The sequence below is a fragment of the Pristis pectinata genome, chromosome 31 (assembly GCF_009764475.1).
Source record: "Pristis pectinata isolate sPriPec2 chromosome 31, sPriPec2.1.pri, whole genome shotgun sequence".
Taxonomy (NCBI): Eukaryota; Metazoa; Chordata; class Chondrichthyes; order Rhinopristiformes; family Pristidae; genus Pristis; species Pristis pectinata.
The window spans coordinates 5,952,031-5,967,248 of NC_067435.1; the positions used below are offsets into that span (position 1 = coordinate 5,952,031).

At 47.3% G+C, this 15,218-nt stretch overlaps 1 protein-coding gene across 1 annotated transcript in view; it reads left to right on the forward strand.

Annotated features, from left to right (window-relative positions):
• Positions 1-3,804: 3,804 nt before the first annotated feature.
• Positions 3,805-15,218, forward strand: part of LOC127585013 (adhesion G protein-coupled receptor E1-like) — a 40,126-nt gene continuing 28,712 nt past the window's right edge. The window contains exons 1-5 of the mRNA XM_052042119.1: positions 3,805-3,866; positions 7,378-7,476; positions 8,365-8,505; positions 10,140-10,277; positions 12,281-12,421. Coding sequence (XP_051898079.1) covers positions 3,827-3,866; positions 7,378-7,476; positions 8,365-8,505; positions 10,140-10,277; positions 12,281-12,421 — 559 coding nt within the window. The 5' untranslated portion in view covers positions 3,805-3,826. The remainder of the gene's footprint in view (positions 3,867-7,377; positions 7,477-8,364; positions 8,506-10,139; positions 10,278-12,280; positions 12,422-15,218) is intronic.

A 15,218-nucleotide genomic window follows, 5' to 3' on the forward strand; every position in this document is an offset into this window, starting at 1 on the left:
GACACACAGAATGTAAAGAGTTTTGCTGTGGTTTTCTTTCTGTGTTTATATTTTATTATGAATAAAGCTTGTTTTTGAAATTTAAAAATACTTTCATTGCTATGGTCACTATTATTGAAGATGTCCTTCAATTTTCATTGTAGGTTTTGAACACTTGATTATTAGTCCAGGCTTTGGAGCTGAAAGATTGCAGAGTTTGGGCTGTTTCCTCTCCAAGTGAATGCTGAGAGGTACCCTGATACGTCGCTTGAAAGTGTGAAGGGGTTTAATGGTGTAGATGTGGACGAGGTGTTGTCAGCCTGACCTGATCCAAGGCCCCATGTATAAGACACTGTGATGCAGCTGGTAGACCTGCTGCCTCACGGCTCCAGCAACCCAGCTTCAGGTACTGTCTGCGTGGAGCTTGCATGCTCTCCCTATGACTTCCTCCAGGTGCTCCAGTTTCCTCCCACATTCCAAACACATTTGGGATTGGCAGGTTAATTATCCTCTGTAAATTGCCCCTGCTGTGTGGTTGGGTGGTGGAATCTCGAGGGGTATTGATGGGAATGCGGGGGGAATAAAATGGGATGAGTGTAAGTGGGTGTTTGCTGGTCAACACAGACTCAGTGGGCCGAAGGGCCTGTTTCCGTGCTGCCTGACTCGGTGACTCTAAGACAGTCACCAATAAATCCAGTGGGGATTTGGGTGAAATTCCCGAGTTTGGAGAGCAGCGAGTGGGTGGTGTCAAGGTGACCAACAGGGACAGATTTCAGAAAGAGCTGGATAAAGGCACAAAGGGAGAAGGAGTAGGGAGGTGAGGATGGGGGTTGAGGGGAGGGGGCTGCTGTGGAGAACTAACAGACCCATTGGGCTGTTTCTGTGTGAGGAATTCTACAGTCACTGCTCCAGCACGATGACCAATATAGCACCCGACTTGTCCTCCTGCAAGTTGTTCAAGGTCATCTCCAGAACCTAGGCCAAGGGTTCACAATTCGTAACCCAGCCCAAGTCCTACCTGGTCCTCCATGAATCGGATCTGTGCAGAATGCCGACTGGAGCCATGTTCAACATTCAGAAGGAATAGACTGTTGGTGGATTCCCCATTGGTTATTAGTGGGAGTTGGGTGGGTATAGGGCTTTATATGGCTGCAGGGAGCTGTGTCCCTCACTCCACCCCCACTCCCTGCCGGCTGTCAGATTAGATCGTGAGCTGAGGTTTCAGTGACTCATGAGACTATTTTGCAGCTGAAGGCCTGTTGAGGTGTAAAGCCGCTGAAAATGCAGCAGCTAAACTGTGCACAGCAAGATTCCACAAATAGGGGCTCTGTCGTCTGTTTTAGCCATGATGGTTGTGGGATCTTCACCACCCACCCACGAGGTCAGAGGGCACCTTGGGTGTCTGGCAGAAATTCTAACTGTTCTGCAGAGTGGAGCTCAAACCAGGAAGCTCTTACTACATGGAATGAGAGTGGTCCCCAGTGAGTTACTCCCAACACCCAGCACAGCCAACAAGCACAGGTTTTACCCCCATCCACAGGTAAACTGATTGGACTCCAGACATTCAGAGTCGGAGAAAGGGTTTGTTTTTTCAGAGGACTGTTAACAAGAGTGCTGCACTGGCAGAAGACCAAGTGTTCGTGAAACAAATAAAACTATTTCTGGACTTCCACTCAGAAGCTCCTCCCACAATGTGAATCATTCCAGCAGTTGGAGCTCGTTATCGTCCCTCACTTGTTGGGTTCCTGTGAACCTCTACACTGGAGTGACGGATCCTTTCCTGTGGCCACTGATTGTACTCTGCATCTCCACCTCCTCCTCACATTGACCCAGTCTCTGGAGCGGAAAGCGGTGCAGCTCCCGTGCTCCCAAGTCCCAGGCTGGTGACGTTGATCCAACCCCTGCCCCCCGGACCCGTGAGTCGATGCCGTGTTTCTGCACTGTTCCGGACCAGGTATTCGGGCTGCTGTTGAAAAGATGGTTGGGACATGGCCCCTGGATAGAATATAGAACAGAGAACAGTACAGCACAGGAACAGGTGCCTCGGCCCATGATGTCTGCATCGACCATAATGCCAAATTAAACTAAACCATGACCTGCACGTGATCCATATCCCTCCATTCCCTGCTTGTTCATGTGCCTCTTAAATGCCACTATCATGTCTGCTTCCCCCCCCCCCCCCCCCAGCAGCTTGTTCCAGGTACCTACCATTCCCTGTGTAAAAAACTTACCCCACACATCTCCTTTAACCTTTCCCCCTGTCAATGAGATGGACTCTGACCTCACGATCTACCTTGTGGTGACCTTGCACCTTATTGCACTGCACTTTCTCTGTAGCTGTGACACTTTACTCTGTACTGTTATTGTTCTTACCTGTACTACCTCAATGCACTCTGTACTAACTCAATGTAACTGCACTGTGTAATGAATTGAGCTGTACGATCGGCTTGCAAGACAAGTTTTTCACTGTACCTCGGTACAAGTGACAATAATAAACCAATACCAATACCAACTTAAAGCTATACCCTATAGTATTTGACATTTGTACCCTGGGAAAGGACTCTGAGTATTCACCGTATCTATGCATCTCATAATTTTATATACTTCTAACAGGTCTCCCATCAGCCTCCGACGCTCCAGGGAAAGCAGTCAAGTCTCTCTAACCTCTCCTTATAGCTAATACTCTCTAATCCATGCCGGTGAACCTCCTCTGCACCATCTCCATAGCCTCCACATCCTTCCTGTAATGGGGTGATCAGAACTGCACGCAATACTCCAAGTGTGGCCTAACCTAAAGCTTTGTACATCTGCAATGTGGCCTCCCATCTCACATACTCCACACCCTGGCTGATGGAAGCCAGCATGGTACATGTCCTCTCCACCACCCCGTCCACCTGTGCTGCCACCCTCAGGGAGCTATGGACTTGGACCCTAAGATCCCTCTGTACATCAATGCTCTGAAGGGTCCTGCCATTTACTGTATACTTTCCCCTTCCATTTCACCTCCCAAAGTGCGACACCTCACACTTAACCGAATCAAACACCATCCACCATTCCTCTGCCCATATCTGCAACTGATCCACATCCTGCTGTATCCATTGATAACCTTCCTCACTATCCACAGCTCTACCGATTCCTTTGTCATCTGCAAACCCTCCAATCAGCCCGCCTACATTTTCATACAAATATATCACAAACAACAGAGGTCCCCAGCACTGATCCCTGCAGAACACCACTGGTCACAGACCTCCAGTCAGAATAGCAGCCTTCCACCACTACCCTCTGTCCTACATGGCCAGGCCAACTTTGAATCCAATTTACAAAATCAAACTGGGGCCCATGCATCTTAATCTTCTGGATCAACCTACCAATGAGGGACCTTGTCTAATGCCTTACTAAAGTCTACATAGACAACATCCATTTCCCGACCCTCATCAATCATTTTTGTCACCTCCTCAAAAAACCCAATCAAGCTCGTAAGATGTGACCTGACCCCCACAAAGCCATGCGGACTATCCCTAATAAGCGCATGCTTTTCCAAATGTGAGTAAGTCCTATTCCTAAGCATCCTCTTCAATAGCTCTCCGGCCTATAATTTCCTGGATAATGCCTATTGCCCTCCTTAAACAGAGGAACAAGGCCGGCTACTCTCCTGTCCTCTGGGACCTTGGCTGTGACTAAAGGTATCCGATAAGTACAAGGTTCCTTATCTTTGCCTTAAAGCTGCATGAAGAGTCTAATTTCCTTCCCCTTCTGATGAGATCAGTGTGTTGGAGAGATTATACAGAGTATAAAACCTCGAGCTTACAGTGTCAGTCGACACGGGAAAGGGTGAAGTGTGGAGAGAATGGGTCTCGGCAACATCAGCAGCTGCCTGCCTCTTCTGGGTAACTATTAATTCTGGAATATTTCCCTTCCTGTCCCCGTTCCTCTCTTTTGCCACTCTTTCTCTCCCCTCCCCTCATCACCCACCCATTGCTTGTCCGTCTCTTTCCATCTCCCAGTCCCCTCCCTCTCTTCCCCAATGTATCTCCTCCTCCCCCACCCCCTCTCTTCGTCCGTTCCTTTCCATCCCCTTCCCTGACTCAGGATCGGGAGGAGAGGTAGGGGCGTACGGCTGGAGGAGAGCGGGCAGCCGCGTCCCAGCTCAACGAGCTTCTCGACGGAGTGGGTGGATGAGGATGTACATCATTCATGGCTGCTCCAGCATTTAAGTTGGCAAACTGATGTTTGATGGGGTCCGGAATCATGGGAGTGTTTGGCACAACAGTGTAGAGTGAACGTTACTCTGTATCTGAGCTGTCCTGTCCCTGATCTGGGAGTGATTGATGGGGAAAGTGAAGAGGGAGCTTTACTCTTGCCCCAACGTGTATCCTCCCTTTTCTTCTTGGATGCATTGAGTCCAGAAGAGGTAGTCGAAGCCGAGCTTATTGACAAATGAACAAGTCCGTGCATGTGCAGGTGCAATGAAAAACTTACTTGCAGCAACATCACAGGCACATAGCATCAGATAAGCAACATTCACAAGAAATTCATCATCCACCCTGTCGAGCGCCTTCCCCTGGTTGAAGCGGGGGGGGGGGAGGAAATCAATGGGCCAACTCTCTGGGGATGTTGGACCAGGTCTCAGACAAAATGGACATTGTCCTGAATGGACCAGCCCATGAATTCATGGGGCCAGTCAGGGTGGATTACATGGGCCAGCACACTGCCCAGGGGGGTGGATGTGCTCCGGGCAATGATCCCGTCATCTGTGCTGAGGAAGGAGACCAGGCACCAGTTTCTTAGAAAGTGAAGGTCAACAGGACCTGGGTTCAATCCTGACCTCAGGTACTGTCTGTGTGGAGTTTGCACGTTCTCCCTGTGACCACGGGTTTCCCCGGGTGCTCCAGTTTCCTCCCACATCCCAAGGACAAACGGGGTTAGTTCTCCACTGTAAGTTACCCCTTAGTGTAGGGAAAGAGCAAAATAACCAAAGGGGAGCTGATGGACATCGGAGGGAGAATGTTGCCAGGATACTGGGAAATAAGGAGAAGGGGAATGGGGCTGCTGGGATCGCTCTGCTGGAGCTGGCATGGACCTGATGGGCCAAATGGCCTCTGTCTGGTACACAAGTCAGTAACAGGGCAACGACCACCCTGCGTCATGAGAGGGGCATCTTCCCAGTCGCCAGGTTTTCCCACATGCTTCCCAGAAAGCCTGATGAACTCCAAGATCATCCCGTCCTGCCCTGGAGACTGACTCCTCGAGAGCTGGTGGAGGACACTGGTCAGTTCCACCAATGCCAGGGAGCGTCCAAGTCAACATTTGGAGGGTCTTCCCACAAACTGTGTGTGTGCATCCTAGCTGGATGGATCAGGAGAGATCAGTGCCCGTTAAATGTATGGACCAAGTCACTTATTCCCTCTGGATCCTTGACTGGACACAAAAGACATCAAGGGGTGTGGGGACACAGCAGGAAAATGGATTGAGATGGAGAATCAGCTGTAATCATACGATGATAGAAAAGGCTCGAAGGGCTGAATGGCCCTATTTTATTCTTCAATGTGCAAGATGGTCTGTCATTGACCAGCAGCTCTGGCTCCCTCCCACTCCCAAAGACGTAAGGTAATTAGCCACTGTAAGTTGTCCTGACTATATGTGTGTGGTAAGACAGAGTATTGGTAGTGGGCAAATGGTTGGGATTGATGGGATTGCTCTGAGAGCCAGCATAGACTCGATGGGCTGAATTGCCTCCTTCAACATCATGAGAAAATAACTATGAGAAAATTAGATCTCTTCCCCAGACTTGTGAAATGGTGTCGCTTTGTCAGTGACCATTGTTCATTGACACGCAGATAACAAACCACTTCTCCAAGCAACGTTGCCTGTGAAAGAGAACCACATATTTGCAAATTGATGCAAAAAGTAACAACATCTTATCTCACACCCTGAATACAGCACGCATCCGGATGAGTAATGTTCCATGTAACCTCACTGGACATCCGAGATGGTCTGAAGCAGAAAACGTTGCCTTGAAATTACTCTGTGGGATATTGGAAATGATGGAATTCCTACATGGCACTTGGGTGCACATTGGAAATAAACTCTTTAACGGCTTTGCTAAAATTATTGGCAAATTAATTTACATTTACATTTCATATTTATCAATACTTTGCATTCTCAGTTACTGTCCCAACTCACTGCCTATAAGTCGTCACTGAATGTCTCTGCCAGTAAGGAGAAAGCAGGAGTTGCTATGGGAGCGGTTCCCATGGCAAACAGGGAACCACAGTATGGCGCCACTGGGAGTAAATTGGGCTCCACCAGAATTTGGAAGGAAGGACTTGGATTTCTTTTCACCTGGGAGAGTCACAGACAAGGGGACAGAGTTCCAAGAGAAATGACTGCCCCGCCCTTATCTTGTCAGGACTTGATGGGCTGAAGGGCCTGTTTCCGAGCTGTGTCTCTCTGTTTCTCTGTGAATCTTGGTCCAAGCACCAGAGATACCTCCCCTGTTCTCCCTTGGAATATCTTTTACATGCAGCCGGAGGGCAGCAGATTCCCACTCAAGAGCCGGCACGTCCGACAGTGCAGCACTCTGAACATTGGAGGTATTCTTTTGGGTGGTATTTACTGGGGGAAATTTTGACCTGAAGCTATCGAGTAGATTGTGATATTGGAAAAACGTCCATTGTCTTCTCTGGCAGGACGGATCATCAGGATCTTCATTGGTAACTCCCATTTTACACCATTGTCCAAAGGTCCAACTAACATTGAATTTAATCAGGTTTAACTCTGTGACTGGAAACTTCATCAATGATAATCCCCACCCCTACTGGTCTCAACTAAGGTGGCAGGGGAGCAACAAGAAGCAGCCTTGGTAAAGCTGGGGGCATGTCACAGAAAATAATTAGTTCCTTTGTTGATGAGAAATAGGAGCAGGAGAAGGCCATCCGGCCCATCGAGCCTGCTCCGCCATTCAATGAGATCATGGCTGATCTGGCCGTGGACTCTTCTCCACCTACCTGCCTTTTCCCCATAACCCTTAATTCCCCTACTATGTAAAAAAGTTAGGAGGGTTGATGGTTGAGAGAAAATTGCACTTAAATTTGGAAATCTTAAACAGGTGATGTGGAGTCACCTGAGCTTTGGACGCCAGCGTCGGAAGTCAATAGCGGTGGCTGAATTTTGGTCAGTGAGTACAAAGCACAGACGCTCCTGTGTTCAGTGCCATTGATCCAAAGGCAGGTTTTGCACATCTCAGGAGGGGAGGTTATTGGCTTCAGTCATTCTGCCTCCCATGGTTAACGTCAGCGCTGGCTTTGTGTGGTATTGGGTTGTTGTATTTAGCTTTCAGGAGAGACGGAGAAAAACTGGGGGAACAAAAGTCTAACTGCTTCATTTTCTTTCTTCTAGTTATCTTGTGCTGCAGTGTTTGCAGAGTCGTTCTGTCCCAGAATAACAACTGTACAGCAGGTTTTCAAGTCAATCCAAGGAACAAAACTGAGTGTATCGGTGAGTGTGAAATTGTCTCAGGTGACTGCTGTTTGGCTGAGATTAAAGTGAGAGAAACAGTCAAACTAATGGTTTTCATGAATGTATATGCGTGTGTGTGTGTGTGTGTGTGTTTCTGTCTGTTGTGTGCATCTGTGTGTGTGTGTGTGTAAATGAGTCTGCATGTATACCTTTATATATGTGGTTTTCTAATGTGTCTGTTCACTTGTGTGTGTGTGTGTGTGTGTGTGTGTGTGTGTGTGTGTGTGTGTGTGTATGTTGTGTGTCTGTGTGTGTGTTGTGTGTGTGTTTTGTGTAGCTGTGTGTTGTGTGTGTTGTGTGTCTGTGTGTGGGTGCGTGGGTGTATTGTGTGTGTTGTGTGTGTCTGTGTGTGTTGTGTGTGTGTTTTGTGTAGCTGTGTGTTGTGTGTGTGTGTTGTGTGTGTGTTTTGTGTAGCTGTGTGTTGTGTGTGTTGTGTGTCTGTGTGTGGGTGTGTGGGTGTATTGTGTGTGTTGTGTTTGTGTGTATGTGTGTTGTGTGGGTGTGTGGGTGTCTGTGTGTTGTATGTGTCTGTGTGTGTGTTGTGTGTGTGTTGTGTGTTTCTGTGTGTTGTGTGTGTGTGTGCGTGTGTGTAAATGAGTCTGCATGTATACCTTTATATATGTGGTTTTCGAATGTGTCTGTTCACCTGTGTGTGTCTGTGTATAAATATGTGTACATAGTTTGTATATGAGACAAAGTTAAGAACTTTTCGAGTGGGATGGAGCCAGGGGGAGGGGAGGGTGAAGATGGAGATGGCTGCTGGAGGGTGATAAGCAGGAACACCACGGCTGCCAGTGCTGGATTCTGATGGAAGGACGGTGATAAGGCGGGAGATATGATTGTGAAGACTTTTCCCTCTTTCCACAGATATCGATGAATGTATAAACACTCCGTGTCAATCTCACAAACAGTGTTTCAATGCACTTGGTTCCTACTGGTGTCAATGCAAGAAGGGGTTTAAAACATTAGTCACCTGCTCTGGTCCCAACAGCATGAAAATCTGTGAAGGTAAGGACTTCAAATAACTTTGAAATGAAGAATAAATCTCAAGATCTGAATTATTATTTCTGTATGTATTAGAGACTGGGAAATAGATCTATCGAGCAGGCAGGGACTTAGGAACAGGAGCCTGAGGGATGCAACCTCCAGGAACATGTTCGACCAGAGTTAGACATTACTGTCCCAATTGTGAGTCCCAAACTGCCAGCTGGTCCAACGTCACATTCCCAGTGCATGTTCAGTGGAGGGACTGACGTATCCACCAGGACTGAGATGTGACCAACCCCAGCCTAGGCTCAGAACCACATTAAAGGGTCTGCAGATGTTGATAGGCAGTTTTGGATCCAATGGGATGGAGTGCAGGCCTCCAATCATCTCTGCTTCTAGCAACTAGGATCTCTTTGGCTCCTTGATTAAGGATGATCTGTTCCTTCGTTCCATCCCACTATCTTCCTCAACCCTTAATGCCCTTCCCAAGATGAATGGCACAATACAAGGTTAATGGCACGACTCTTAGCAGTGTGGAGGAACAGAGGATCTTGGGGTCCACGTCCATAGATCCCTCAAGATTGCTGCACAGGTCGATAGGGTTGTTAAGAAGGCGTATGGTGTGTTGCCCTTCATTAGTCAGAGGTAATGTTGTCAGAGCCGTGAGGTAATGTTGCAGCTGGATAGCACTCTGGTTAGACCACACGGAGTATTATGTTCAGTTCTGGTCACCTCATTATAGGAAGGATGTGGAAGCTTTAGAGAGGGTGCAGAGGAGATTTACCAGGATGTTGCCTGGATTGGAGAGCATGTCTTATGAGGATAGGTTGAGTGAGCTAGGGCTTTTCTGTTTGGAGAGAGGTGTACAGGGTGATAGGAAGCATAGATCGAGTGGACAGTCAGAGACCTTTTCCCAGGGCGACAGTGGCTAACACGAGGGGACATAATTTTAAGGTGATTGGAGGAAGGTATAAGGGGGATGTCAGAGGTAAGTTTTTTACACAGAGAGTGGTGGGCGCGTGGAACTCACTGCTGACAGAGGTTGTGGGGGCAGATACATTAGGACAGTTAAGAGACTCTTAGATAGCCACATGAATGACAAAGAAATGGGAGGAAAGGGTTAACATTTGGGAGGGAAGGGTTAGATAGATATTAGAGCAGGATAAAATGTTGACACAACATTGTGGACCAAAGGGCCAGTACTGTGCTACAGTGTTCTACGTTCTATGTTCTATTAAGAAAAAATCCTTGATTTTAACTTTAATCTTTGCAATTGACCAGCAACCTCAACAGCTTTCTAGGGGAAGCTCCCAATTTCTGAAGTCTATTCAGATCTTTCCATTGCTGCAACCTTTGCACACTGAACTACTTCAATTAGGAGGGAAATAGGTCAAACCAGGGTAAGGATGGTAGATTTAATTTCCTGCAAATAACAAACCAGGTGGATTTTCACAAGAAGCAAGTAATATCGTCATTACTGTTACTGAGACGACTTATTTTTAATTCCTGATTTATTTAATTACATAGATTTAAACTCCCGAGGTGACATGTTGGGATTTGAACCCATGTGTCTGGATCAAAGGTCCAGGCTGCCACTGTCCTGCAGAACCACTGAAGGACATTGATGTTTGTAAAGAGTTTTCTCTGTTGCACAGATATCGATGAATGTGCTTCCCCTCCGTGTGCCCATGAAGCAACTTGTCAGAACACAAATGGTTCCTTCCAGTGTATCTGCAGCGAAGGCTTTAAGTCATCTGAGAAGGCCAGCTCCAATGGCAGGAGGACCTGTGACGGTAAGGACCTTAAATAACCATGAAACATAAATTAAACCTCAAGTTGGTTTTGGGGTGGCCAACCTTGAGGATTGTCCCGCAGATTCCTGGAACTAAAGAACAAGCTCATGTGTGTTGCTCCGAGAAAAGTCCATAGAAATGTCATGGGTGGATGAGAGTGGGTTACATATCCTGGTATTGGTATTGGTTTATTATTGTCACTTGTACCAAGGTACAGTGAAAAACTTGTCTTGCGTACTGATCGTAGAGGTCAATTCATTACACAGTGCAGATACATTGAATTAGTACAGCGTGCATTGAGGTAGTACAGGTAAAAACAATAACTGTACAGAGTAAAGTGTCACAGCTACAGAGAAAGTGCAGTGCAGGTAGACAATAAGGTGCAAAGTCACAACAAGGTAGATGGTGAGGTCAGAGTCTATCTCATCGTGTAAGGGAACCATTCAATAGTCTTATCACAGTGGGATAGAAGCTGTCCTTGAGCCTGGTGGTAAGTGCCCTCAGGCTCCTGTATCTTCTACCTGATGGAAGAGGAGAGAAGAGAGAATGACCTGGGTGGGTGGGGTCTTTGATTATGCTGGCTGCTTCACCAAGGCAGTGAGAGGTAAAGACAGAGTCCAAGGAGGGGAGGCTGGTTTCCGTGACACGCTGGGCTGTGTCCACAACTCTCTGCAGTTTCTTGCGGTCCTGGGCAGAGCAGTTGCCGTACCAAGCCATGATGCATCCAGATAGGATGCATCTTTTGACAGATCTGATTATTAATGCTGAATTAAAAAGCAAAGCGCTACAAATGGTGGAAATTGGAAACACAAATGAGAGTGTGGAGAAGCTCAGAAGATCAGACAGCATCTGTGGAGGGAGAAACAGGGTTGATGCTTCAGGTCAAAGACCCTTCCTCAGAACCGGAAAGCTGAAAAATCGATGGAGTGGAGACCAAGGTTGTCCAGCTGACACAATGCATCCAGTTAGTCGATGAATGAGAGCAGTTAGAAAGAGAGAGAGAAAAAGAAAAGACCTGTAGGGTGTAGAGTGGAGCACGTGCTGGAAATCTGAGACAAAGAATAATGCTGGAAGCACCCAGCATTCTGTTTCTCTCTCCACAGGTGCTGCCTGACCTGCTGAGTACTTCCAGCACTTTGATTTTATTGGAGGGGAAACAGGAAGCCTGAGACGATGCAATGCAACGTCCAGGAAGAAGCCCGACCAGAGCCGGCAGCTGTAGCTGCTGTGCTCATTGCTGTTCCCATCCTTGGTGCCACATGATCCAATGCTGTACTTGCACTGCTCATTCAGTGGGAGGGGCTGGGACATTTGCAGAGATCCAGATGTGACCAACCCCAGACTAGGCTGAGACGCTCATTAAAGATTAAAGACGCTCTTTCCCCACCTCTTGTCCCGCACAGTGACACCGTTCTTTAAGCTACGGCTCCAATGGAGGAAGTGGGGCTACTGCTGACCTGACTCAGTGTTACTAACAGGCAGAATCTGGGTCTAATGGGATGGAGGGCAGGCTACCAGACATCACAGATTCCAGCAGGTGGGAGGCCATTTGGTTCCTTGATTCAATTTGATCCAGGACAGTCTGTTCGTTGACTCCCTCCACATATCTTACTGCCTCAACCCTAAAGCCCCTTCCCAAGAAAAGTCACTCAGTCCTTTGTTCCATCGAGGGTCTGCTCTGTGTTTAAGCAGCACACCGGTGTTTTGCTTCATCCAGACCCACAGAGTCAAAGTCAAAGTTGAGTTTATTGTCACATGCACAAGTCCATGTGTGCACAGGTGCAATGAAAAACTTACTTACAGCAGCATCACAGACACAGAGCATCATGTAAGCAGCATTCACAAGATAAACATAAACATAAATAATACACAATTTTTGCAAGAAAGAACACAAATAGAACATAAAAAAGTCAATTTTAGTGCAGAGTGATTATAGTGTTGCTAATCTGTAACAGGGAGCAAACAATGTTCACTACTATGAAGGATTTTCCCTGTTCACACAGATATCGACGAATGTCAATCCTCGCCCTGTCCACATCGCACAACTTGTACCAACACATTGGGTTCCTACCAGTGCAACTGCATCACAGGGTTTCAGGCATCTCCTGCGACCGTCACCCTCACTGCAGGGAAGGTCTGTGAAGGTAAAGACTTTATACCAGCGTGAAATAGAGAATAAATCTTAAATTCTGGCTGTGGTCAAAAGTCCTCCAGGATTGTCCTGCAGATTCCTGGAAATGAAGAACAATCTCACAAGCACTGCCTTGAGCAAAGGCCACGGAAAAATCATAGTGTTTCAAAAATGTTGGCGTTTTCTTGGGATTAGTGGTTCACTTAGATTTAAAATTAAACTGTGATTAGAGCCCAAGCTGGTTCTGAACACAACAGGTAGTTGGGTCCCATTGGAGTTGAGTCAAATCGGGTGGTTCTTCTTTGGATACATCTGCTCTGAATGCATTGGGATTGGGAAATAAAGCAGGGATCTGTTCTTTGTGATTTTTATAAATGACTTGGATGAGGATGTGGAAGGGTGGGTTAGTAAATTTGCTGATGATACAAAGGTTGGTGGTGTTGTGGATAGTGTAGAAGATTGCTGTAGCTTACAACGGGGTATTGATAGAATATGGACCTGGGCTGAGAAGTGGCAGATGGAGCTCAACCCAGATAAATGTGAAGTGATACACTTGGGGAGATCGAATTTGAAGGCAGAATACAAGGTTAATGGCAGGACTCTTAGCAGTGTGGAGGAACAGAGGGATCTTGGGGTCCACATCCATAGATCCCTCAAGGTTGCCGCGCAGGTCAATAGGGTTGTTAAGAAGGTGTATGGAGTGTTGACCTTCATCAGTCAGGGTATTGAGTTCAAAAGCCGCAAGGTGATGTTGCAGCTCTATAGAACTCTGGTTTGACAACACTTGGAGTGTTGTGTTCAGTTCTGGTCGCCTCATTATAGGAAGGATGTGGAAGCTTTAGGGAGGGTGCAGAGGAGATTTACCAGGATGTTGCCTGGATTGGAGATCATATCTTATGAGGATAGGTTGAGCGAGCTATGGTTTTTCTCTTTGGAGAGAAGGAGGATAAGAGGTGATTTGATAGAGGTGTACATGATGATAAGAGGCATAGATCGAGTGGACAGTCAGAGACTTTTTCCCAGGGTGACAATGGCTAACACGAGGGGACATAGTTTCAAGATGATTGGAGGAAGGTATAAAGGGGATGTCAGAGGTAAGTTTTTTACACAGAGTGGTGGGTGTGTAGAACGCACTGCCTGCAGAGGTTGTGGGGGCAGATACATTAGGGACATTTAAGAGACTCTTAGATAGACAAATGAATGATAGAGAAATGGGGAGCTATGTGGGAGGGAAAGGTTAGGTAGGTCTTAGAGCAGGATAAAATGTCGGCACAACATTGTGGGCTGGAGGGCCTGTACTGTGCTGTAGTGTTCTATGTTCTATGAAGCTGTGGACTAGGCTGTGTCCTTGGAAGCAGCGGTCATGTGGTAACCTCCAGAAAGGCTTTGTAATGTCTGGATGCCGAAGAAGATCTGGCAGCTTTCCAAGATGGTGCCATGAGATCTTTCCCTTCCATCTGAGAGGGCCACATAGGGACGTAGTTTAAATCTCATTCAAAGGATGGTCCCTCTTGCAGTGCAGCTCTGTATAAATGTCCCACACTTGCCTTAAGCTGTGTTTTCAATGACTCTCAAGCCTTTGTTTCGGTTCCTCGAACTTGTTTTAATCTGACAAAGGTTCTCGGACCTGAACATTAACTCGATTTCACTCTCCACAAGCGCTGCCTGACCTAATGAGTTTTTCCAGCATTTTTTGTTTTATTTCAGATTTCTAGCATCTGTTTTTTTTTGATTTTTCATTTAGCAGTTTAATCGTTGATCAACCACCAGTCCTCTGCACTCCTACTGGTTCACACTCCTTTTTTATTCCTTTTCCAAAGAAGGTTTATTCAGTGATTACAGCAGCACATTATTACAGTATTCCATGATTGACACTATTTACAGTTTTAGGTTATAACACAATCATCTCTATCCAGAATGCACTCGTGCCCCTGTGGCGCCCGGAAATCCCCCATTGTACCCGTGGATATGTGGATACGACGTGCTCCTTCTCCAGGGACACACAGGGACAGATGTAACCCCCGGAAGAGGGACAGGCGATCAGCTCGGGCAGATCCCTCGACTGCCCACCGCCTAGACCCTTGAATAGCCACCTCGGACGGGTACAGGAGCAAACTGACCAGGAGATACCCTGACCACCAACATCCCCCACCCCACCTCTACCCCATAGGGTGACCGAAGATCAGGAGCATGGGGAGAGAGTACAGCCAAAACTTGAGGAGCAGCCCCTTCAAGTTCACGGCCCGTGGTTACTCAGACAGAACGCACCACCCCAGCGTGCTTTACTGCACTGGAACTTCAGTGCATTCAATTTCCTCTTTGCTCTCTTGGTTATGTCCCACCTGGAGGCATGAGCTCCTCTGATCCTTCCTCCACACTGCCTGGGGATTGAATATTGATCAATCCATCTCTGAGCCTCACTATAACAGAGGGTGCTGTAACTTGACAATACAAGCCCTTAGGAGCAATTAAAAGCAATACAAGGGGAGCCATTCACAGCAGCCAATGAAACCACTAACCTGCACGTCTTTGGGATGTGGGAGTAAAGCGGAGCACCCGGAGAAACCCATGTGGTCCCAGGGAGAACGTGCAAATTCCTGAGAGCACAGGAGATCAGATCGAACCTGGGGTGCTGGTGTTGTGAGGCAGCAGCTCTACCAGATTCACCACTGTGCCTCCCCTGGTGCCAGGTCCAGGAGAGTCCACGCAGACAGTGGTTAATACACAGGGGTCCAAGTGTAAGCCCCTGTGGGACTCCATGCACCACTCACTTTCCAGTCGCAGTCTGTCGCTCCTTGTCATCCGCGCTG